The sequence below is a fragment of the Corticium candelabrum genome, chromosome 10 (assembly GCF_963422355.1).
Source record: "Corticium candelabrum chromosome 10, ooCorCand1.1, whole genome shotgun sequence".
In the NCBI taxonomy this organism is placed as follows: Eukaryota; Metazoa; Porifera; class Homoscleromorpha; order Homosclerophorida; family Plakinidae; genus Corticium; species Corticium candelabrum.
In genome coordinates, this window is record NC_085094.1 from 6,602,071 (window position 1) to 6,629,360 (window position 27,290).

At 41.9% G+C, this 27,290-nt stretch overlaps 2 protein-coding genes across 2 annotated transcripts; both read right to left on the reverse strand.

Moving 5' to 3' along the window:
- Positions 1-285: 285 nt before the first annotated feature.
- LOC134185624 (receptor-type tyrosine-protein phosphatase delta-like) lies at positions 286-20,860 on the reverse strand. Its single transcript, XM_062653461.1, has 30 exons — positions 20,748-20,860; positions 20,360-20,686; positions 13,815-13,952; positions 13,343-13,756; positions 12,950-13,282; positions 12,742-12,888; positions 5,990-6,310; positions 5,680-5,934; positions 5,292-5,606; positions 5,062-5,168; positions 4,677-4,969; positions 4,326-4,617; positions 4,235-4,265; positions 4,058-4,163; positions 3,580-3,998; positions 3,381-3,517; positions 3,228-3,312; positions 3,089-3,171; positions 2,894-3,028; positions 2,709-2,834; positions 2,503-2,651; positions 2,305-2,440; positions 1,839-1,988; positions 1,678-1,777; positions 1,513-1,619; positions 1,308-1,442; positions 1,123-1,242; positions 903-1,054; positions 708-843; positions 286-638 (listed from the first exon to the last, which is right to left on the reverse strand). The coding sequence occupies exons 1-30, from the start codon at positions 20,761-20,763 to the stop codon at positions 564-566; spliced, it is 5,340 nt and encodes a 1,779-aa protein (XP_062509445.1). The 5' UTR covers positions 20,764-20,860; the 3' UTR covers positions 286-563.
- On the reverse strand, positions 20,807-27,290 carry LOC134185353 (uncharacterized). The gene is made up of 4 exons (XM_062653134.1): positions 27,180-27,290; positions 21,251-21,391; positions 20,888-21,185; positions 20,807-20,825 (listed from the first exon to the last, which is right to left on the reverse strand). Exons 1-4 carry the CDS (start codon positions 27,244-27,246, stop codon positions 20,807-20,809), a joined length of 525 nt encoding a protein of 174 aa, XP_062509118.1. The 5' UTR covers positions 27,247-27,290.

Here is a 27,290-nt window from a genome sequence, read left to right on the forward strand (position 1 = left end):
AGAGGCACACGACCACATGATGTGTACAGTTTTTGTGGCAACTCCTAGCCTTGGTGAAAACACGTCCTGTAGAAATTAAGTGGAGATATCCTTCTACTCATACCAAGAGCGTGCTGATATAGACAAAGTACCATTGTATCATAATGTCTGAGTGGTTTTCCCCGGGCAACCGATTTGTCGGACATTGATTACTTAGAATCAGACATGATGATTTGACCCACATCTCACAACTGCAACAATTTTGGGATGTAGTATCTAGAAAGCTGCCCAGATTCATATCATCAATCCATGTACGCACGTTGTCTCATGTTCTAGATGTAAGGTTGCTGTTCAACAGCCTACAATCCAAAAACACTAGAAAACAGTCCACAAAATAGTGGTAAGTCAGCGTTCTAGCTACTACTAACAGTCTTGGCTACCACGCATGATTCTTAACTTCAAAAACCTAACTTACAAAGCAATGCCTACTAATTAGCACAAACGTCTGCACAAAATGCAGCATGACTAAACTACGATTAGCCAAAAAGTTCTAGAGCTAACCATTGCCTACAAAAACTGAAGAGTTACTTGAAGTTGGCATACGTGTCAAAGTTGTCAAGGTAGACCAGCAAGGCGTCATACATAAATCGATACTGTGTCTATAGAGGCAAACGTTTGTAAATTCGTGATATATGAAATGGTAGACTCAAACATGCTGGTTGTCTCACCAAAGTCTGAACAATATTTGGATGTTGGATTCGCATCGATCTAACTTTCAGAAACACATCCACCACGCCCTCTACCTTCAAGAGCTCGACAAGCGACAGAATGCCACAGAACGTTCCACTGCGATCAACACCATTGCTATATAAAAGTCATGTTAGTTACTACATACTATTAGTCGTACTGTATTTGGTACTCACTTGCAGTGAACGATTATAGTTTTGTTGCCATTCCCTTGCTGCCATTTTTGCAATTGATCCTGCATGTCAAACAGTTGCTCTAATGTTTTGGGATTACTGTTCTCCGGCCATGCTGTGTAGTGGAACTGGGTTATGACCTTTGACTGTGAACCCTGCCCGTACACAACACACATAATGTCAATCGATCAGTGCCAATGCACTTTTAAGTATAGCTGTTGACCTTGCTCAGGTTAAATTTGCGTATCACATACTCTCCCAGATTTGTCTCTTTCGACAACTGAACAGTGTACTGACCATACTGAGCATTGCCTGATGCTGGCCAATATTGGTGACACATCTCCTTTAATAATACACAAACACATTGCACCATACTTTCAGACAATCATTGTAGTCAGTTGTAGCAACCTCTCCATTTTCTTGCAAAGACGCCAGCATGACAATTGACACACAATTTTGTTCCCACACCATTTTCCAAAAGTCTTCTGTAGTCTTAGCTAGTGGCCCTTGTGTAGTAATATATGCATCACGACAATGATAGCCCTAAACAGCCACAAGTTAATGTATCAACTGCAATCAATGTTAACGTAATGTACAAATAGCATAGTCATACATTCAAGTAGCTGGCATTTATGTAGTCAGCTCCAGCCTCAATGTTCACATACTCACTTTCTCGGGATTCTGTTTCCTCCAGACGAAGAATGACTCGCTGCACATCCACTGTAAACCACAGCAACATTAGTTTCTACACAACAACAATGAAAAATCATGATCATACAAGGCAGTATGTCCTGGTATCTGTTCTTCACTGTTACAGCAGGCTGTGAACCTGCCTTACAAAGTTGCTTGTCCATTTGTGGACCTGTTGTTTGTAACACCTAATGTCAATACAATATCACAGCAAACAATCACCGTCTCTATATAACAGACTTTGCTTACTTCAAAGTGACGTTCAAAACCTGTCTTGCCTGACATTGCATCTTTCTTCGACAGCTTGGCAATAGCGGTACGAAGATTTTGAACAGGAATCTGGGTATTGCCACAAGTCAATGCTTCAAGCACAGCATCGTGGATAAAACCATATTGAGCCTGTTGATAATGACAAGACATTGTAACTCATCAACAACATATTGTGAGAACTGTGGCTTTAGGACAAACTGTTTGGATGGGAAGTGCTGTACTGATGTCAAATGTTATCAGATTGCAGAATACCCAACTAAGCCCTATTGTCAGCCCCATCAGTTTTTAATATTCACCAAACAAAAACTATAAAATGTGCATATCTACAGTACAATAAACATACCAGTACAACTCCCTGCATTACTATTACATCCTCCACAGAAATAACCAAAAACTCTGACATCAACCGCCAAGTTCAAAACTTCCTTAATGCATGCATACAAACCTCAGTCTGGACCATATCTTGACGTTTTGTTCTCAGAGATGCAACACAGCTGTAGATATCAATGGGCTCACCCTCTTCAATTCTCTCAAGCATGGTGTCAATAACAATAAATGTTCCAGTTCGACCAACACCAGCGCTAGAAATCCATTTTTCATTAAGAGCATAAGTTTCTCCATAAACTCACACCTAGCTCTGTACCTGCAGTGAACAACCATTGACCCTCGATTCTTTGGATATTCACGATTAATTCTTCTGATGAAACTCAGTAGCGGTGTGGCAAATTTGGGAACACCATGATCAGGCCATGCAGTGTAATGGTATTGTGTTACCATTCTATTCTCATCACCCTGATGGAGCACAACCTACAGTACATGCACCATACTCCCACATTTTAAGAATCTTACCAAGGTAAGACTGAATTTACGAATTTCGTAATCAGCAAAGGAATCTTTCTCCAAGAAAGTGACAATGAGACCATTGTAGTCCACTGCATCAACAACATTCTTCGGCCAGTACTGATGACATTTGATCTAAAAGTACACCCAAATAATTTTACAATTGTGAGCACCATACTAAACAACTCACTAACCTTGTTCTTTTCGATCAAATGAGTAAGCATTACAATCGTAGGAACATTTTCTGCCCAAATCATTCGCCAATTATCAGCAACAGTATGTTCCTGTGGTCCTTGTGATGCAATGTACTTCTTGGGAGTACGGTAGCCCTACATTCACACAACAGTTAACTGTGTAACTGTTCTCTGGTATGCATCACATAAACTAACATCAACAAAAGCAGCAGCAATGTAACTGCCATTACAGTTTGTCATGCCAGACAAAACTGGCAGCACAACTCGAGAATGATCATCTAGACACATTGAAATGTAGAAAACTTGAAAGCATTGGCCGTCACAAGTTACACACAAGTCAGAATATTCTTGTAACGATTCAGTGAAAGGTTTGCCAAAGCTACCTCAGCTGAAAAATTATGTTGTAATTCTCCAAGTTCCTAATATTGATCATAGATCACATACATTATTGACACCAAACAAAGTGATACTACAATACTAACTACACCTTAAATTCACTGAATATCCCAGCATTGTGATCTTGATGCATAGCTGCCACATAATCTGGAAATTTCTCAAGATTGATAGAATGAAGGCCGGTTCGTGATTGGTGACTCTTTACGTTTGGCGTTATAGATGGAGAAGCTACAGAGTAAATTACACAACTTTAGACCGATCAGTGTACGTCAAACAACCACATCAGTCACCTGCAGATGTCCAAACATTCGGTTTCTTTTCTGCTTCAGTGGCTGAACGTACAATCAGCTCTACAACCTGTTCATCAACACCTGAACTGTTTGTCGCTGTGCATCGATACTTGCCACTGTCTGATGCCATAACATTAGCAATCTGCAAAGACTTATCTCCCAGAATAACAAAGTGCTCATCTTTCTCAGATATTTCCTTTCCATTGCGGAACCACTTGATGATTGGATTTGGTTCTCCAGCAGCATCATAAGGAAGAACAGCAGTTGTGCCTTCATATGATGTCACTGATAGACTTTCACCAGAAATCACAGGAGCAAGAGGAATTTCGTCATATTCACTCTCCACTTGCTTGACTGATGAAAAAGCAACTTGTTCATTTATGTAAACACTGTCAGTCATTTTTCCTGAACGACGTCTTCTAAATAACACAGTTACAGTTAAACTATATGATTTATCACATGCCTAAAAGTAAACAACCTTAGAACAACAACAACAAGAATAACCAATAGAAGAAAAATGATGCAACCAGCTGCAGAACCTGCAACTGGAGCCACTGAACTTCCTTCTGCCTTTGTCAAAACTTCTTCATGTCAAAATGATCAATATTATTGTATATGGAACTATCGGTAAACCAAATAATCATCATCATCTTACTTAGTGGTTCCCCAATTGCTGTTTCTTTCATCTAGAAATCATAATATATAAGGTTTCTCAAAAGGTATGTAGTATTCCAATATCATCATACCCCACTTCCATTATCCAACTTTGCAACCACACGAATATATATAAAGTAAGTCGAATCAGACTTAAGTGGAACATTTTTGTACTCATTGTTTTCACCAGATGTTGAATCATTTCCAACGGTAAACTGCTTCCCTTGTATGTTCTGTTTGTAAATCATGTAATCGTATCGAGCTGTTACATACCATGTGTTGTCTGTGCCCTCTTGCTCATAAGGTCCAACAGTACGTGGTACATCAGATACTGAAGGAGCATTAGATCCAGTGGTACCCTCATAAACAATAATATCAACATATCTAAAATATTGTCACGTTTAATTAAAACATTCACAAAACAATAAAAAGTCAAAACATACTCTATTGGACCATTTTCATCATTCACAGTAGGAGGTACAAATACTACAGTTGATGTTGATGATGCAACATCACTAGGTAAAGGTTTGTCTGGTGTCTGAGGAGAAGCTTCCAGTGTGCGCACTATAATCATGTTACTAGGGGAACTTTCTGGATTGGTCTTTGCGTTGTTCGTTAATGTCACATATAATTTGTAGTCAGTATATGGTTTGAGGCCCTTTAAGATGTATGGATTTTCATGAGTCGCAATGTCGAGACTCTTGCTGTACGAAGCTTCACCAATACTGTTGTAAACCTGCACAGTAAAGTTTAAACAATCATTTGCAGCCATGAGCATGTATGCACACGCATTCGTGCATCTACTCATCCACACACAACTTTGCTTACAGTGTAGTACTGAAAAACTCCATTAAACCTAATAGGCCTCTCCCATTGTAGAACAATTGAGCTTGATGTCACACTTGAATTTCTCAAATTCTGAGGTGGAGTTGGTGCTAAATCAAGAAAATCCAGTAATAATGAAACCAATAAAAAACCAATAAATGTAATAATAAAATCTAATAAATACAGCAAATCACACAATCACAAAACATATCCTTAAATTAGAAAAACTTTACAGCCTTCAGTAGTAGTCACAGGCACCACATTAACAGCTGCCAAACTTCCAGGTTCATAGCCATGCCTGTTGCTTGCTGTTGCTCTAAAGCTGTAATTTGTAAATGGACTGAGACCACCAACTACAAACGGTTGAGAATCAGTAGCACTGAATTCTCTTTGTTCCCATAGCATGTTGCTGGTGCCATCATCCAACTGATATTCTATACGATATTCAGTTACACCTGAGTTTCCATTTTCAGGACAGTTGACTTTGACATTCACTTCAGAGTCATTATAGCTTTTGACTGACAACACAACACATCTCTGTGGAGGACCTAAAACACATACTCCACGTACAGTTAACCAAACATACAAAATTTGAACAACTAAGCGCGAAAAGAACGTTACCTTCAATTTTCAACTGTACTGATGTATTAGTGGACCTAGTACCAGCCTCAATAGTGTTATTAGCAACACATGTGTATGTCCCTTCATCCTCAAATTGAAGTGATGTTAATTCCAGAGTAGATCCTGTGGCACTCTTGCCTCCTCTCCATTCATAATCCGGAGAGGGATTACCATCAGTAGAACATCTTAATGTGATATTTTGTCCTTTCACACCCACTGGATTAGATGGTTTAATTTCAACAAATTCAGGTGCATCTAAGAACACATCAATCTTAACAATGCACCATGAAATGTTACCAAAGCAACTCACATTTGACATCAACTGATGTAGCTGAAGACGTATTACTAGCACCATACTTGTTGAAAGCCCTGCACTTGACTAATCCTCCATCTGAACGGTTCACAGAAGCAAATTTCAATTTCCCAGTAAATCTGCCCATGCCATCATTAGTCGTTAAATTTGTCACTCGAGAGTCTAATACAATAGCTGAATCAACTTCATTCTCTTGTCTGTACCATCCAAATGTAATGTTTCTACTCAGACCAGAATACTGTGAAGCTGTGCAACTCAACTCTTGCACTGAAGACTCATCAAAAGAAACTTCTGGTGACCGCCCAGCTGTTGGTGCACCTGCAATCATATCATAAACTTGGCAAAAACAATAGCAAACATTAATGTTGCACCCTTAAATGTCCAACTAACTACCAAAATCAACGAAAGAGAGCACTACAGTGCTGAACCCTAGGCGCCGAAAATTGACCTTTTTCCAGTTCCCGGTACTTTGGTTGTACTGTAGAATTAGCAATGTGCTTCCAAACGGACTGTAAAGCAGGAAACTGACCTATGCGTGTGTTCCTAGAACATCCAAAGACTGATTTTAGCCTCAGCAACGAAACACAAGTACGTACTCCAATCGCAACAACGCCTAGGGCTAACAACAACAAACAGTTGATGCACAGGTACTGGCAATCACCTACTTGTAAACATGCAGCAGGTATTGCACGGTGGCTGGACATTATTCCTGGTCATCACAACCTGCAGCACTTACAGAAAACAGTGCTTCTGGGATCTACTCGAATCCTTCGTAAAGTCATGTCTTCTTTCTAGACAGCCATGATGGTCTAAGTACTTCTGAAGCAGGGTTTGCTTCCGGTACTTGTAATAGACTTTACAAACCCGACTGATCTGATTGAGCACGACATAATAATAAAGTCACCTCCGTGGCTTATTGGTTAGCAACAATGGTGACCACTCCATGGTTTGGGTGTTCAAACCCTAGTGACGACAGTAAACCATGAAACTTGTCTGTCTTTATTTCTCATGTTTCTCTAGCTTTATCCATGAGAATATGACTCATTTCAGTTGTTGGGGAGTTTCTGTGGTCTGGCAAACGGTCCGTTGACAATGACGTTCAGTGCATTCCTGGTGGTCATTGATATCCACTGTGCACGCTGTATGGAATTTGCGGTCACCGTAATGCCTGCAATCTATATCGAATTGGCTAGTGATTGATCGCTGTGTGGACTACACAGAAACATGTACCCTGCTGAGCTCACCTGCCGAGTTGGTGGGCGCCCAGAAGGGGTAAAGACCTCACTTGCCCCTTATGGAGGGGCATAACTACACATAATAGCCTAGTGGTTAGAGTTCTGGTTCTCTGACCATGATGAACAGGATTCAATCCAGGGTGGAGACAGCAATATAATGAAACAAGTGTGTTGGTTCTTTCTTACTGTCGATGTCTGTGAAAGTAGACTTGCTTTGTCATTGGGAGTTTCTGTGATCTGGCGTGGGGACCGTTGGCAATGAGGATCAGTGCTTTCCTGGTAGTCACTGATATCTACTGGGCGTGCTGTTCAGAGCTGGCAAAATCCTCGTAGCGCACGTAATTAATAATCGATAAGCCAGTTACTACTGCCATTTGGATTACACAGAAACATGTACCTCTCTGGGATTTGCCTGCCGAGTTGGTGGGCACCCAGTTGAAAGTAAAGATCCCACTTATCCTACCTAAAGGGTGATGACAACATAATAATATATTTTCTGTCGCACAAGCTGTGTATTTCCCTCTAGGAACATACAGATTACACAGACTACAGCTAGGTAGATAGTAAAATCAATTGCCAAATCCAAGTAGTAAAAGTTTATGTAGCCTCAGGGATGTAGCCGCAGTTTGGAAGTAGTCCGGTTGACGCACTGACATCCTAGTGAAAAGGCGGCCAGTATATAAAACGATGCATTGGGTCTGTGCAGAGTACGATGCAGCACACGATTAATTCTTAGACTCCCAGAAGGGTCTCATAGGAACAAGAAGTTCATAGGATGATGAGGCATTAGAGGGAGGTGAGAGAATCTCGTTCCATTTACTATCTGCTATTCTAAAACCAGAATGAACAGGTCTACAAGCTGTATGCTTTCGGATGTGCAGGCACTTGATATGAGGCTGTCTCACAGTTGGTGAAAGTACAAATATTGAAAAGCGTTTCGGTTGAAACCAGACCAATAAGAATGGCGGATACGTCCCTGAACTTCAAACCCAAAAATAATTGTAGCAATATACAATAAATGCTGTTTCCGTTTCAAGTTTACAATTATGACCTTATTTAACAATGTTCTCCCAAGAAATCTTAAAAGGCAGAGCGGGATACTCAGTAAAGTAGGCATTACCCAATGCCACGCCCCCTTCACGCAATGCTAGGCACTTCATCAGCTGCCGCTTTTTTCTTTTACCAATGCAGGTGTTCTTATCTTCGACAGCTATGCTTGTGGAGAAAGAGTCAATAGTTCTCTGCGACGCCGATATGACACGTGAACTTCGCTGACATGTATACCTACTTGCACGTGAACACCAGCTGCGAAAGTGTGGTTAAGGACTGCATGTACAAGCGTTAGTGTTCCACACAATAATATCCTGTTTACACTGGCACGTTCGAATGGGCCGTACCGTGCCAGCTCAATGCTACCCAGTCCAACGTGCCAGTGTAAACGCGACTGGCCAAGTTGGGAGCAGCCGGAGTGGGCTGACTCAGCCCGTTCGATTTGAGTTAGCTGGCTCAGTGCAGCCCGGTCCCATTGCGTAGTGTAAACACGAGTAGGTTAGATGGCTCGGTCAAATATCGATAAGAAATGCGCACCAGATGTATTATTCGCAAATATTGCGTGGCCTGACGATGAAAGTCTCTATCTGATTTCGTTGTTGGGAGACAAATGCATCCAGAGTTAGCTCATCATATTACAAGCAGTAGCTCTGCTCGTTTTCTAGCGATTCCAAAACATGACTCATTTGCCCGATAGCTGCAGTCTCTTGCGCCAGTTCACCCGCCACACTCTATCTTTCGTTTTTTTAAATAAGAGCATACACAAAGCAACTCCTTTAGTGTCCACGTTTTATACGTACAGTATTAAGACACGTGACAGTCATGTAAAGATAAAACACGCCTATCTGGCCCCATTCGCAACCTCGCAGTGTAAACGCGTGCAGGCTCGGTCAATAATTCATATCCTGTTGGAATACTCGAACAGGTTGTCTGGTCCTCATTTGTCTTGTCAGTGTAAACGAGGTGTTAGATGCAACCCGCTGTCTTAGTTAATTAATTATTAAGCTTACTTCGAGATCCTGAAGTCTTGGCATCTGGATGATCTACTTAACCCAAAAGCTTAATTGCTTAGAATAAGGCACACCGGCCCGCTATGCTGAAAGATCCTGGTGAGAACACTGCTTAATCCATCAAACTTCTACAGCAGGTAGCAAATCTATTGACCCCTTTGTCACTTTATCACCATGTCAACAATCTCACATAAGCAATACTCAATATTTGTTAAATGCTGAAATAACTCGGCATTCAGTGCATACAAGATACAAAAAAACATTTAAAATGTATTTACGTACAAACAGCCTCACAAACCACAAAACAGTGAACAACCGAGTGTGGATGGTTCAAAACTGTACTATATATATAAATGCCCAGCTCCAACAGAAAGCAGCAACTGTCACATGTATGTATTGACTAATTTAGCTGCAGTCCATTCACTGAATCTGTAATGTGTTGGTTAGGCCTTGTTGACTCTGCTCACAGATGAAAATGTCTCGTAATATTCACAGATACTAAGAGTTAATTTTAATAAGAGATTTCTAACAAGCCATATTTTCTCCGCTAAATAGTCGGTAATACAACAACGACGGCATTGAGGAGGGAGAGCGTAAGGGAGTTTCTGATATAGATATTGACGTGTTTTTTGCAGGTTAGACAGTAGTAAACTCTGTACATAGTAGTAGCGTCTGTTTCTATTATGCCGCGAAAAAACCACACAGCTACTTCTAGCGCAAGTCGGTCGCTTCAAGAGTACTTGGCTCTGTCGGGTGAAACGCTGGAGCTATAATTAAACAGCCTTAACCTGGTATCAACTGGCACGAAAAATGAAAAATCCGTTCGATTATAGAACCACTGGAAAGAGACACGAACGGATGTGGATGAGGGTACACAATCACCGTCCGAGACCGAGTTGCTATTACCATATGGTGGTTGCCACGAGACAAATACCAGGGTTGGAAGTAAGAGGAAGAGCATGCAGAAGATAACACAGTCAGCAACGACACATCTATCCTCCACGGAGCAGCAGCAGTTTCTCTCCAAACTGGGGACACAATTCGCATGCATGAACGTCGCAGGTAGACATAGATGGCACACAGGTACAGGTCCAACACGTTCTGGCAGAGAAAATCTCGAGAAACCTACAACAGACTTTTTCAAAGTTGGAATGCACAAGGCCAGCACGAGGAGAAGCAAGTATGCCGGAGCTCTTGGAAGATGAAGAGGACGTCGAGTGGCCAGCTCCGCGGCACACACAGACAGGAATGCCTATTGATCAGTCTCGCTCATCACATGGCATGTATTCTGTTTCGGCAAAATGGGTTCGGAAGATCCTTAGAAGCGAGTTTGTTGACTTCGATGCGCTTTTGGCCAAATACCCGAGTTCAATTGTATGCACAGACAGTGCGATAACTGACCAGTCGCACATCGCATTAGAGGATGGCCCTGCAAATCTGAGCATAAAGCTGGATTTACAATATGGGAACGCTTGAGCGTCGCGTCGCGTGCGTCCAGTCACGTTGTCTTGCGTGGGAGTGGCACGTATCGCGTCACACGCGTCGTACCATTCACAATACGATTTCAGCGCGCCGTAGACGTCGCTGCCTGAATTATTGAACTGAACACTCGAGCTTCGATTTTCTACTAGCAGAACTCTGCCGGAACCCCCAGCTTGCTCAAAATCAAATTTCTAGGCGTTCTCCCATGCACGCAGGTCTTTGTACGTCTTGCAGTTGATCATCCACAAGCAAGGACAGATCCCTACACAATCTGTAGACCGCTCAACGTCGAGTACAGCGCCCAAATCAATAACCATTGCCCACGGAAGCCACACGTGCATTTATAGTTGGCTGTGATTGGTCGAAATCAAGGTGCTACTTCCGACGCGACGTGTACAGCTTCCGACTCGACGCTCAAATAGAACTTGGTTCTATTTGGACGCGTCGCGTCGCGAGCGTCGTGTCTGTCTGGCGAACGTCGCGTCGCGTAGACCATTTACAATTTGAATTTGTACTACGCGACGTGACGCGATGCGACGCACGCGACGCGACGCTCAAGCGTTTGCATATTGTAAATCCAGCTTAACGCAGAAACATCCATGTCGCTTGGTGACCTATCTTACTTCGTGGCTGATGGCATGGTCTATGTTTGCGAACATGTTAACAGTGGGTAACCCGAGTCGAGCGTGCACGTTATTTGGTTACCAGTTACAAATTGCTCAAGCAGCTAGTCGATTTACTAGTGGTATGGCTACAATACGACAAGGTATTCCGTAAAGCCGCGGCAATTCCAATCAATCGGGGAGACTACCAGCAAGAGAGCTCGTGTCATCGTCCTCACAAACGCTAACTCGTGCAACGTGTGCAGAGACTACAACAACGGAAGGTGCGACTGCGGTGAAGGAGTATGCAAGTTTGCCCACACCTGTATCTGTTGTGGAGGACAACACGCTTCCCTTGCTTGTGAGCCGAAGAGGCAGTAAATGCAGCAAGAGCGCTGCAGTAGTTAAGGACAGTAACTTTAGACTTAATGTGTAAGAGAGTTTCGTTCTCTGTTGCAATGCCACTCCCATACACGGTGGGTCGATTGGGTATTAGAGAACTTAAAGCAAGGGTTCAGAATAGGTTGTAAGGATGACACGCTTCATTACTCAGCACGTAACCTACAGTTGGCAGTTCAGCATCCACACGTTGGTCTCCGCGACACTGGCAGCAGAGTGTGACAAAAGATTTTTTCTCTGGGCCACACAACCAGTGAATGGACATTGGCCTCCCACTCTTCTGCTTCCAGTCAGGAGCATTCCTGTCAAAAGACAGACTTTCTTCTCAACTACGATTACTGCATAACATGAGTGTAGACTCGAGCTCATACCTCCCACAGTTCTGCATTGGAGCAGCTTCCAGTGCAGCGGCTGCTGGACTACCGAAACATTTGATGAAAAGGATGGGGCCGTTGGACCTCGGACTGCTTCAAGACGTATGTGAGATCGGATATACCAATGTTGCGGTCTGTGGTGCATTGCTTAGGCGAGCAAAAATAATAGAAATAAATCAGCAATTGTTTGTGTCGCATTTGGTTCATGTCTCTATCTTGCTTGGTGCCTCGACGAGCTGACGCTTGCTTGGGAGGGTGTTTGGGGGATCCTTACCGGGGCCGCTAAGCACGCGGTAGTCCGTCAGGATATGGGCGTACCTTTGATAACTGGTGGTATTTCTTGGAACGAAGCTCTTGTTAGGCATAGTGGCAGCTGCCAGCCGGCAGCGAGTCCTTCGTGCCCAGCGTTGGGTATTGCTAAGCATAGATCAGCCTCGGTAACCAGAAGCTGTCTCCCCAAGTAAGCCCACCGGTGTCTATCAATGCATCAAGAAGGAGAATTAATTAGGTATTCAATTACCAAACCTAACACAAGTAAACTACATAACACCTTTCCTTTCATAAAACACCCCGTACATAACATAACACTGCCCTCACATGGTGGTTGGTTGCTGTCACAGTTGTCAGTTGGCGACCCCACACAGTCCATTCCATTGTGTTGCTTAAGACGTGCTCGTGTACGACTATGATTTCCAAAACTACATGATGATGTACAATCTGACCATGAGCTCCATTCACAGTTTACTAGAGACAGCAAAACAATTTCTATACAACACTAAACACGACTATGCTACTGTATCTATACCATTGACTTTCAGTGTAAATGACTTTGACACTATAGAGCCATTAGTTGCAGTATATTGGCACGTAAACAGACCATTGGAAGAGACACTAGCTGCCTGGATGTAGAGCCGCTGCACACCATTCTCATACATCTGATATACACCAGCATTCTGTACACTTGAAGATGGTACATCATTGGTTGTGTTGTGTTTCCATTGCAAGAGAGCATTAATAGAGTTGGTTACATCAGGACTGACACCACAATCAATAGGATTAGAGTAATCTTGATTCTCATCAACTGCCACACTGGTCCCTTCAATATGCTTGGTATCGTCTAGAATAGCAATCTCCAACTCTACAAAAAAGCACATTTTACTCTTCATTCGACACCTACCTACACCAAAAATCGTCTAACCATAACTGAAAACCACCTCACACACATGAAGAATATTGTTTCTTTGTAAATTGATGTATTTTCCCCAAACTGGTGGATTGCAACTAAAATTTCTCCAACTCAGAGATTTGGCATCTGGAACCGTTCCACACTTGTGATTGGCATTCCCATTGTCTGTTAAGTTACTACCAACACGAACAGTAACATTTGTACTTCTACTAGTAGGCAGGATAACTGCAACACTTGACACAAAGTACTCCTTCTTCAACTTAATACGAAGCCACTGATTAGTTGCCATCATTGTGGCAGCACATAACCAACCATTACTTGCTAAATTCCCATCTATCGCCAATTTGGGCAAATGCGTAGTAGTGCTATACTGTGTGCTCAGAGTCACTGTTGCTCCTACACTGACAGCTAAATCAGAAGCCATACCTACACACATCACGTAAACATTAGATACAAAACAATTCTACAATAACAGCAATCATACAAGATGTGACTATGCAACTCTCAGTTGACGGTCCTATACAATTGTGACCACTCACACTAGCCACTCGACTGATCTGCCGAGTTCTGATACCATTTCCACACTGACCATTACAGGAACTCCAACTGCCCCAAACACAATCTACAGAAATTGAAACACAAAATTGCCATTAAAATATTGCTCATTCAAACTTCACTCACTAAATCAAGAAACAGCACCTGTTATCATTACTTCTACATATATGTTATAAAGGGTAACTGCAATGCAACAATCAAAAGTAGTTTATTGCATTTCCGTTAGTTCTTAAAGGGGCAGTTTTACGGAAAAACAACCTAGGCTTTAAAAATAGGTCTTTAATAGAGAATCCAAATGACGTTAGTTACACGTCCCAATTTGCCTCCGTTGTTGAACTGAAAATGATTGCTTTTCAAGGACCTTGAAACCCCGGTTTCAAAGTCAACAACAAGAGTGTCTTTACATGACGCAATGGGAAACGTTTATTGGTAAGTGGTAATTGTGTATCCACGCCGACTCGGGTTTCTAGACAAATGAAGCAGCGTGAATACTGAAACTGTAGTCATAATTCATGCAAGGATCTCTTCTAGACGGCAAGATCTAAACTCTTGTGCATTCTATCTACTCGCTACACAAACATACAATGAAAGAGAATGTCCGCATTTTATTTATGCAATCTAACGTGCGTCTTTTAGCCCGCAGTCGTGTTCTTCTGCTTACAATACATCCTTTGTGTACGCTAGTAGTTGACTGCGTTGGGTGCATGGGTGGGCATTTCTCGAACAAAGAGCGATAGCATAGCAGCTGATCTAATTTGTGGCACTCTTATGCCCCCAAAATAAAATTTATATTTTTGATAAACACAAAGTTGCTTCCGGTTGTTTATATCCGGTATAGTAGATGTACATGCTGTGAAGTATTAATGGGGACAAAAGTGGCTACAGCAAATGCAGGCAATACCAATGTCTTACAAGAAGTAAACTTCTGGTTGCTTGTTGGCTGCAGTAATGTGTTCCCATTTGTTTCACTCATGCTGTCCATTTCTTTCACATCTTGGCATTATTGGAGAAGCGACTCAAAGCCACACTTCCTATTTCAGGAACCCAGAGGTATTTTATCTCATAAGACATTTGCATTGGCTGCATGGACTGCAGCCACTCCGTTCCTACAAATACGTCACAGAGTGTATGCCTACTATGTACTGCATATAAACAACCGGAAGCAACTTTGCTCCTCGATATCTTCACGAACGTAACTTCAAAAATAATTAGTTATTTTTGGAGGCTTAAAAACGTTAACAACTAACAAAAATGCAGTAAAATATATTTTTTATTTTTTGCATTGCAGTTACATGTACGACCTTTTACTGTAAACTTTACAAATGACATAACATTCACTCAATAACATTTTTGCCTAAGTAATTCAATGCCAAAATATAATAAAGATGCTTTGCATAATATACATAAACCATGCAAGTTGCCTAAGTACGAAATGTTTTGCAAAATAGCCTATTATACTTTGGTGTGCATGCACAGAGGAGGCATACCGTAGTCTGTCCATGTGCCTGTCTGTTACCAATGCATCTACCTGCACGTTAACGGAGCAGTACCACAGAAAAACAACCCAGGCTTTCAACTTAGGTCTTGATGAGAGAATCCGAAAGATGTTAGTTACATGTCCCAATTTGCCTCCTTTGTTGAACTAAAATCATTGCTTTACAAAGAGTGTCTTTCGCATGACGCAATGGGAAACGTTTACTGGTAAGTGGCAATTATGTATCCACTCCCACTCGGGTTTCTAGGCAGAAGAAGCAGCGTTGACTAGAAGGCTACTAAAACTGTAGCCATGAATCATACGCAGATCTCTTCTAGACGGCAAGATCTAAACTCTTGTGCATTCTACCTACTCGCTACGCAAACATACCAATGAAGAGAATGTTCACAAGTTATTTACGCAAGCTAACTTACCTCTTTAGTTTGTAGTTGCATGTTCTTCTGCTTGCAATACCTCCTACCTATGCTAGTAGTTCATTGCGTTGGGTGCGTGGACGAGAGTTTCCCAAACAAAGAGCGGTAGCATAGCTGATCTCATTTGTGCCACTCTGCTGATTGATGCCTGGTAAGAGATGGAGCTCTCACCCTTTATGTATGAGCCTAACTCTAGCGACGTAGTCAAAAGCACAAACCGATGTCTGGTACACCTTCCACACTTACCACTAAACGCTTATATTTTCATTAGTTTGGGCAGAAGACACACCTTTTGTTGACTTTGAAATCAATGATGTCATTTATTACAGAAAAGCAATCATTTTTAGTTCAAAAACGGAGGCAAATACAGACGTAAAACTAAGGCCATTCAAATTCTCTCGTTAAAAGCTGTATTATTAAAGCCTAGGTTGTTTTACCGTGGAACTGCCCCTATAAATGGAGCTAATAAACGTTAATAAGATGACTGCATTAAGAAGGAAGAGTGTACAGGAGTTGTGACGTACATACATAGTGACAAGATTTTGACGGGTTAGACTAGTTGACTAGTAGTAACTGCACCACTGGCTATCAAGGTAGACAATACGAAAGGACAGCTACCATCTTGTAAGCTGATGGTTGATGGGTGTAAGCATGTTGCTAGTGTTCTTCATTTTGTCACATGTCAGTCCTTAGTCTTCAAGGAATTTGCTGAGAGTATTGGAGTGAAGTTTGAGAAAGGCGATATGGAGTTTGCTGGAACTGTGACACTGACTGTAGGAGTTGGGAATGATTCTGTGGTCCATAAGTTTGTACTAGTCAAAAATTTTGTGTACTCTGTTTTTCTGGAAAGTGATTTTCTGCTGCAGATGGACACTGTTTTGGGTTACGGTAAGCTAGGGTACTGTTGCATTTGGCAAGGATGCTTCTGTTTGCCTACCTATTCAAAGTGTGCTAACTGGCTGGCCTTGTCAGGAGAATAGAGAAAGAAATCTGCCAGAACAAACATGTGACTTGACATCGGTCACAGTTACTGAAAGATCAGTTAATGCTGAGGAGGGGTCTATCCACGAATCTGATTTGAAGTCTGACCCTGGGAAAACAAGTGACGATCTGACTGTGTCTGATGGACTTCAGGATCCACAGAGGCAATAGCTGCCACATGACAACAGCTGCCACATCTGATCGAATGAGTAACGTGATGTATTTTGTCAGGCCCTATGGACATTGGTCAGTCAAACATGGCTTGTCATCGACTTGACACTGGAGATAGTTTGCCTATCAATATGCCACCGTACAGGACATCACCTGGTACATCAAAAGAATTTCAGTGTCAGGTTGACACAATCCAGGGGTTAAATGAAGAGCTGACTTTGCTATAGAGCGCCGACTATGCCATAGATCAGGCGTAGTTTGCTACCTTCTGTTCAATTATGTTCTTATCCTCACCGTATTGAGGTGGTTTGGTTTAATGAGTTGTAAACGCATGTCTTGGACAGGGAAATCATACTTCCTTGCTGCTTCCTGGCAGCTGTCTTTGGAGATGCAGCTGTTTACCAACATGGCAAAGTCAAATGGCATTAGGGCCTTCTGGAATGGATGATGGCTGTGCAGGCGCTGACTGAAGCACCACCAGTAAAAGTCGATTTCTATTGCGTAGAAAGAGCTGTATACTACTGTTATTGCAGCAGCTACAGTACCGGCAATAAGTAAGCTGACAGAATACGAATACGATATGATAGGATAGGAAAAAACATAGGATACCATACCATATGATATCAGACACTATGATAAAAGATACCATGTACCATACGATAAAATGAAAGACGATACGATACAATTAAGATTAGATACCATACCATACGATATATGATACGCAATACGATAAACGATACGCTAAGATACCATACGCAATACGATAAGATACCATACGCCATACGATACGATACACTACGATACGATACGCTACGATACCATACGCATACGATAAAAATGTTAGCTTACTTTTGCCGGTACTGTACTTGGGGGTTCAAAATGGAGCGGAAATTGCTTGGTTTACCACTGTGACAACCATGTAATAGTTGATATTTGGCAAAAAAGAAAACCAAAGACAAACACCTCATTCAGATTGTACGTTTGGTAGACTTAATAGCAGCTAAAGGAAACTTTACTGCCCCAGTCTCGCATATCCATGGTGTTGGTGGAGACGCTCAATACATTGTCTGATGCATTGTCTCGTCAACAGGTGGAGAGGTTCAAGATTCTTACCACGGTGGCAGATCGGAAACTGACTCCACTACCAACCAATTGGGAATCACTCTGGACCACTACATTTGGTGATGTTAACATGCAGTAGTAGCCCCGTCAATGTGGGGAGCCTAGACTACCGCTATGAAACAGTTTGATAACTTTTGCAAACGGCTGGGCATAACTCCAATGCTGGCCCGCTTCAGAGACAACACTGTCGAGATTCGCAGCACTCAGCACAAGGGCAGTCAGAGCGGAGACTATCAGAGTGTATTTGTTTGCAGGGCATCACTTTCACATCCAGGCAGGTTATCCCGACCCACTCCAAATGACACCTCGTTGGCAATTGGTTCTTCATGGTATATAAATATTGCAAAAGGCTTCTGACAAGAAAATACTTCGGTGCCCAATCATGTTGACAGTCCTCAGGAGTTTGAAGACGTCACTTTGCGCATGGCCTCAGCTGTGACGAAGAGATAAGCTAATGTATTGGGCAGCATTCGCAACAGCTAGCTTTCTTCAGTTTCATGTATGTCTCAGAATTTACAGCAGCAAACGACATGTCGTTCGATAAGCGAACACTGTGAAAAATCAGTTAAGGTAGACATGCTGGTCCACATACGGATGTTCAAGTCAGAAGCATTTCATCATGGCTGCAGTCTAGTACTGGCCTTCACGGGCGGGGGTTCCTGTGGGCCTCGTGCATGCTCTTAAGCAATATTTGGCAGTCTTGTGGATGGACGTTGGCCTCTCACTCTTCTGCTTCCAGTCAGAAGCATTCTTGTCGAGAGACAGACTTTCATCTCAACTGTGATCATTACTGGATAATGTGGGTAACGATTCGAGACAGTGACAGTAAATGATCAAAGAATTGCTGCGACCAACATGTCACGATGTGGTACCGGTACACAAGACTGGTATAAGTGTATTTCAGCTGTTGTCTTTGTGTTGACGACAACAGCAAAGCAAAGTTTGACTGGAAACTTTGCAGTAGACAAAAACAACCAAATCAGTCGTAATGTCAGCTAACAAAACTTTCTAAAAGTCATGTGACTGAGCAAGGAGCAAACTGAAGAAGGCTCAGCAAGTGCTTACAGTTCGTGTGATGTGTGTGCATATGCACATACATATCTACTGTGTATATAACGCTTCCAATGCAATCAAATTAGTCTAATCACAGAGTAGTATTCAATTTGGTCAATAGACATGGCTTTCACCAGAACAGTTTATGATAATTTTGGTCATATGTTGCAATCACAGTCTTGTCGAACCTGACCAACTGAAACCTACACATCTGCAATGGCCAATGTAAAGGCAATCATTCTTCCCGACTCACTAAAAATAATAGGAAACATAACACAGCTATATCCATGTCCCATGTGTCTTGAATTTCAAAAATTTGACAATGACAGATAATTTAAGTGGCATTAAAACTTTGTGGTCACATGACATAATAATCACTTTGTACGATTTTAGATAGACCCTTTCAAGTTACGAATCTGAAAGCAAAATGGCATCTAAGTTTGCGATACTTGGCAATAACTCAATAGTTACTCCAGAGGGACCATAACTGTGGAAGTGAAAGTAAAAATATCTTCAGTTACAAGTGAGTAAACCTCTGGGAAGGAAATCATGCTAACCCTCTCGTGCTATAGTGCAAAGATTTGGTGCAAGCACTTTAGACCTAGTCAGTACTGCCATGAGACACCTGTTGTGTAAACATGTACCTGGTGCTCATAAGTGCAACTGTAAAAAGCGGAAACTGTGTTGTCCAAAAAGCAGTAGGTCTATGGTTCATAGCAAAGACATAATATTCCAACACCTAACAAAGTCAAAATCTGCATTGAAGTTGATTTAAGAGTAGCAGTTTACAGCTGTGCAAAATTCAAATGTTGTAAACCATAACATAGGTAGTAACTTCCACTCGTTTGTAAAGAACACCATACAGTATTTCCCTGCAGATCAAACCACAGTAGCAATGCCTACCCAGCAGTCGATAGATGGCTCTCATTTATGTAATGCTCTTATCTGTATTTCGACTAGCTCAAAGCATAAACATGGCAGGAGCTCAAATGAATTTCTAGCAGTTTGGTCGTCCCGATAAGAATAAATGTGTCAGAAAGAATTGCAAACACAATCGAATAGACAAACAAATAAACAGACAGACAGACAAACAAACAGACAGACAAACAAACAGACAGACATAATAATATGGTAGACAAACAAACATTTCATCATTACAATACTATTGCACAGTTGAAAACAACAAACAAAACTCAAAGCATTCTGCTAACTATAATATCACATGTATGTATGTCTTACCCACATTCAGTGTAAACGACTTTGACACTATAGGGCCATCAGTCGTGGTATATTGACATGTATACACTCCACTATCAGAGGCATTAGCTGACTTGATGTAGAGCCGCTGCACATCATTCTCATACACCTGATATACGCCAGTAGTCTGTACACTTGACGATGGTACATCATTGGTTGTGTTGTGTTTCCATTGCAAGAGAGCATTAAAGTTGGTCACATCAGGACTGACACCACAATCAATAGGATTAGAGTAATCTTGATTCTCATCAACTGTCACACTTGTTCCTTCAATATGCATATTACTGTCTAGAATAGCAATCTCCAACTCTACAACAACAAAACATTTACTCTTCATTTAACACCTACCTACACCACAACATCATCTAACCATAGTTGAAAGTCATCTCACATACTTGAAGAAAATGATTTGTTACTTTTCTCTGTAAATTAATGTATCTTCCCCAAACTGGTGAGTTGCAAGAAACATTTCTCCAAATCAGAGAGCTGGCATCTGGAGCCTTTCCACACTTGTGGTTGTCATTCCCGTTGTTTGCTAACTTGTTACCAACATAAACATAGACACTTTTATGTTTACCAGGATAAAGAACAGCTTGAACACTTGAAACAAAGTATTCCTTCTTCAAGTCAACACGAAGCCAAGGATTAGTAGATAGAGCTGTAGCAGCACATAACGCAAAAGCATTGTTTGAAGTGCCATCTATTGCTAATTCAGCAACTAAGCCAGGTGATGGAGCATTATTGGCGATGTAGACTGAATTCATAGTCACTGTTGCTAGGAAACTAGCAGCTAAATTGGTTGCCATACCTACATCACATATACATTGTACATACAGTAACAAGTGTGACTTCGACCATAACAGTAAATCATACAAGATGTGACTATGCAGATCTCAGTCAATGGTCCTGTACACGTCTGACCATCAATTGTAGCTGCTTGACTAATCTGCCGAGTTCTGGTGCCATTTCCGCATTCAACACTACATGGACTCCAACTATCCCAACTGCAATCCACTGGATCCGACACACAGCACAAGACAGTCAATAGAACATTACTCATTCATCAAAGTTTGCAGTTAAAATTATGATTGAACTAATGATTACAGGCATTGTCGCCAGTTTAGTGATAGTTCAAACTTTCTCAGATAGCATAAGATGCACTCAACACTCAACTAACAAAAGCTGTGTTACGCATTGTTATATACGGGTATATGGATTAGAGGAGATACTAAACTTAGAGAGGGGAATTGAGTCATATGAGCTTTGCGGTGGTTGTAGATAGTCGGTTGTGTTAACTAATACGTGGTTGTGTTACGATACAACACGCATGCTGCATACAACTATGTAGGCTACTCAATGACACAATGTTAAAATAACTGTCAGACATCAAACATTTCTGTACACTTTCCACCATTCTCCTTTCAAAGCTGCTTCTAAGGAAACAATTTGTCTGGACCTTTTACCATACTCGCTCAATTATTATCCCAGAACTCAAGTAAGCCCCCAGCCCTGACCATGGCCAGATTGTCACACTTCTTAGTCCTTTAATTAGTGCTAATTGACATTTTCCACAGTCACTGTTGGCTAGATTTGGTAACATTCAACTTTCAGGCATGCCTGTTGACTATGTGTTAATTAAAGGATTTAGATACCAGCATGGAAGACTAGGTTTCTACATTTTACTAAATAATCCTTCTATATTCTACTATATTTTACTAGTGATGGTTTAAAGCTCTAGTGTTGTAGTTAGATCCCTCCATTCCTACATATCTGTCATCAACAGCCTATTAGTAAGCTATTAGTCCCATCATTAGATGGGGAACAGAACGACATTACGACACAAACCAGACCATCTCCCCACCAGACAGACAGCCAGTGGGAGCAGGTCTGGCTACGCGAGGACTAGTGCCTAGATAATACAAGCAATTCTCACTGTCCCAGCTAACAACCACTCCCTTCAGTTCAGTTCCTCTGGAAGAATGCAGTGAGTAGGAGATACCGTTGATTTAGCGTTGGCCAAATATCATTATGCATTGCAGCCAAGTTTTCATTGTTTATTTCTGAAGATGACAGATAATTGCAAACACCAAATAGACTGTTGTGGTAAAAACTGTCATCAACGTTATTAGCTGCTTAAATTGGTTGTCTGCAGTTGTGGTGTGCAAGCAAACGGAAGTACTGCTCCATGACTGGCTCCACAGAAGGCGTGGTACATTCCAAACACTTGCCCAAGAGTGTACTTTTAGAGTGCATGGTATTTGGCCAGGCGTAGCTAGCGGGACTAGAAGCCACACGAGCACAGACTAGCAAGCATTTTTGAGTGTACTGTACCCTAGTTTGCGAGCGAGCGAGCTTTCTCTAATGCATCAAAGTGGTATTCGAGTGTTTGTCAGCCCGTGAGCCACCAACCCTACCCGGGGAAATCGTTTAGGAATTGATAAATTCGAATCGTTCTTTGCTAGTTTTGAAGAAAGTAAACATACAATAGTTTACGTCATGTGACGTCATCACTAGAGATGTTTCTATGGAAACTATGCTCACTTATTTGACTGCTTTTGACCACCCCTACACACAGGAGACAGTTGTTACAAATTGATAATTTTGAATAATTGTTTGTTTTCCTCGATAGGTGTAAGCAATTGACACTTCACGTTATGTTACATCACTCTGTGATTATTGCTATGGCAACAAAATTGAATTAGGCGTAAGCAGCGTCTTAGTCTATATAGCTGGAGTTAATTGTTGTAATAACTGTTTTTGTGACAGTTAGTGCTGTCCTTAGCTAATAATAATAATAATTAGCTAATGTAATGAAAGTTAACAACTGCTAACATCGCCATGGAAACATTGCTCACTTACTGTTTTAAACAGTGTGGTTTACTGTGCATTGCACACAACTTCTAATTATCCACCCCACGAGCGAATTGAAGAAAAAGTAGTTTACGCGTCTAGAACAACGTATTTTAAACGTTGTTTTGAAATTTCACTCTGCAGCTGTCTATAGTACGTGCTCGCTCGCACAGGTGCGAATGAAATAAGCACCCATTATTATTATTTATTTGCGATGTCACACGACCATTACAAAGATCCGTTTCTAGTGGCTCATAGCTGAAATCATAGAAACGGTAACTGTACTATTGTTGTGATCTCCACTAAAGCTCACCCGGATAATCAATAGGGTAGCGGCACCTAATTCGGAACACTTCCGGTTACGCCCGGAATTAGAGCCCTGTTTCTCATAAAACAAAAGCGTATTTGCCAAACATTGTATATCATATTATAGGCCAATGCATAACCTTACTCGTAAGATTAGTGGGAGTGCACGCAGTCGCTGCTGCTCGTCGTGATCACGAGACGTTTGAAATATTGCATGATAGTTGATATCACCATACGGGATCCTAATTCGGAACAGTCGCTTCTTGCTAACCGCGTTTGCAAGAATCTTGATTTGTGCGTTCCGAGTACCGAAGAGATAAAGCTACATGCACGGCTACTGAGGATAGGACTTGTGCTTGTCAAGCAGGGTAGACCACGTTCCAATGTTGCCTAGGTGTTGTCGCGTATTCTTGAAATCATGAAGATTTAGCTTCAGTTCTTTGTTGTTTTTGTAGATTTTAAACTATATCATCGCCAAGGACGTAGTAACTTCAACCGATTTTTGTGAGGTTTCTGTGTCATTTACGATGTGAAAGACTGCTAACTATCATCAGAGACAAATAGGAACTGTGGATATGCCCGAGCAACGTAATTTACTGCATAGGAAGTATTCATTTTTTCATCAGATGGACTTGAGTCTAGAATTTTGCAACATCGTCATTATTTTATTGTCATTAATATCAACCATTTACAATGTGGTGCCAACGTTACTCCTACATAGAGAAACGGTTTCTACATAAAGGAAATTATTTGTACCGAAGAATTTATGAAAGATGTATTTAAGAACATGCTGGGCAGATCCACAACTCAGCCGTATCAGGCATGTCTGTAAACATGGCGCACCAGTAGTGGTACCACCTTCTGCAGCCTGCTTTATCACAGCCTATCCAGCACTGCTGATCATCTGTGGTATCGTTTTCATAGTCCTTACCACATCTCTGGCACAGATTTTCTTGACTACTACTAAGGGGCAAAGCTAAGTCAACTTCGGCATTCCTTCGTTTCTTCTTTCTTTCTTTCTTTTGACGTTCTCTTTCTCTGAGGCGATGTACGGCTTCTTCGCTAGTCACTGATTCTCCGTAATAGTTGAGCTGAAGTCTTCCACTCTTAGAGGCAGGCTCAAGTGAGCTTGGCTTGAAAATGCTCTTTGAAGATGGATGTTATTTTTTCTGTGATTGGTGTTGCTGTTGTCAGGCGATCATAGCTGCATTTCGTGTAAGGCATTGATGGGTTAAGTGCACCATGTGCAATAACTTCTCTGTTTAGAGGATGAATACCTGTTGCTCGAAAGCCACTAACCAAATGCTCAGGTAAAACACTATTTTCACATAATTTCTTTAGTAGAGAAGGAAAGGATTTTTTGTGACTACTGCCTGACATGTTTCAGTTTTGTAGATTTTTAGGATTTGACTGCAGGCTCTCTTGACAGTTCGAAAGACACTCACATCTAAGGGCTGTAGAATGTGTGTTGTGTGTGGTGGTAAGCAAAATATAATTGTGTTGTTTTCTCTGGCACATGTTACTACTTTCAGTGAGATGTGTGAGCCATGAGCATCTAGAATAAGCATCACAGGCAGAGACTTGCGCACTGATTCTGTAGCTGCCAGAAAGACAGAGCAAAACCATTCTGTGAATTGTGCTTCTTCCATCCATCCAGAGTCACTGCTGGTATATCTTGTTCCAATGGGGCCATGTTCCATCCATGCTGGATCAGCTGTCTCAGCTTTATACACAACATAGGGAGGAAGCTTTTCCCCACTGCTGATCCACAGGCTAGCACTGTAATATCCTCTCTGTCGGATGCGCTGCCTACTTCAACAACGTGCTTGTCTTCTCTTCTGACAATGACTTTTTGTGGAAGTTACAGAAGTGGAAAGACCTGTTTCATCACAGTTCCATAGGCGAGCTGCAAGGTCACTGTATTTTAGGTCTAGCAAACCTTCATCCCTCAGAACTTCCTCCAGTTTTGTGAAGAAACCATCGATAACTTCAGGTGTGCAACACTTGGCTCGTCGGATTGTTAGATGCTGGGGTTTTCTTTCAGTTAGTTCTGGCCAGCGTTTGAAGAAAGCACTCCACCACTTCTTTGATGGCTCGCCTGATGGAAAAGAGCTTTGACAACCAACATCTGCTAGATATTGCTTGAGCACACGCCCAACCAGGTCACGTGCAGCTGGGTAGCCAAATGTTTCTAGAGCTATGCATGCACGAACCACTGCCTTCTCTTCTAGCTCTGAAAGCGTGGTAGGCCTGCCAGTTTGCTGGTGTTTAACAACACCACGGACGTGGCTGTAGAGAGTTGTTGTAGCACAGCCATAGGTCTTTGCTGCTTGACGCACTGATAAACGCTTTGACCTAACAGCATCAACTGCTTCTTGGAAAGCAGCAGATTGAGACGAAGCAAACGTCGACATGTATTTAGAAACACAGTTGGCAAAAGTTCAAATCATTAGATCAAATGACTTCGTTCGCTCCACCCATGCACGTGCAGAATCAGACAAAAGGGAACGTGTATACAACTCCGTTACTCTACATGCGTAGCAGTGTGCTTTTCAAAGGTTCATCGCAATGAAAATAGCTGTTTATGCCTGTATAGCTACATGTAATTGAGTCGGGGGTCGGTAGACTAGTACACATTCGTTGAATGAGATGTCCACTTCAGGACGGAGATGACTTGTGCTAAGGAAGTCTGTGAGTGCATACCAATAAAATCCAGACAGTAAGAATTTTGTATGTGCCTCAAAACTACCGCTTACTTGATTAATTTCAATTAGGCATTGAGAGAAATCACTCTCTGTACGCCATATTGCCATCCACACCAAATGAAACGTGCAAGCACCATGCTAGTAGATATATGTAACAGTCTGTACCATGTTTTTGCACTAATAAACGATTTCTAGAGAGAAACAGGCCGTTTTAGTTTACCTTTGGCAAGATGAGGGGAAAATGGTAGCCAGAGCCTAAACATTCACCAAAATTATTCTACATCGTCAGTACAGACTAGATAAACACATGACAAAATCGCAACGCGATGTGATGGTTGTATCTGGGAGAAAATAAATGTTCCGAATTAGGATCCCTGGTAGAGCTAATGGTTTCTCACGAACCGCCCACATTCGGCGCAGTCGCGGTGTTGAAACGTGGTCGACCGAAACGAGTGTCACTCCATCGAAGTGTCAAGAGTTACTCTACAAGATTATCTAGGGTACAAGCCAATCAAGCACTTCGGTAAATAGAAACACGATCGTGAAGTAAGGCGTGGCCAAAACTGTTCCGAATTAGGTGCCGCTACCCTATATCAATTGTCACATCACCTTCAACACACTCTGTTCTCCAAACTTCCAAACTTCGCACCTTAATTAATTAACACTTGCGATGGCACCACCGACGCTTTACAGTAACATAAGCAAACCTCGGTACGTTTGTAGCTCCCTGCAGAGAGACAACTATTCCATGAACATCATGCGCACGCAAAGGGGTGCCGCTGCGACATGAGCACTTCGGAGTACGATAATCGGGTGTATCAAAGTGCTAGTTGACGCTAAACTAAAACTGTGACGAGCTCTGCCGCAGCCCACGTAAACGTGGGTGAGTAGGAAAGGTTTTCTCTCACCTCACACAGTAGGATATAGTTATAGCAGCTTACCTGCGCACACGTCGTGCAAACACAAAAGCAGAAGACAAGTCGCGGACCACAGCAAGATTTCCTTCATTATTCCGTGACGGACGGCCACAATACGGTAGTCTGCTATACGGG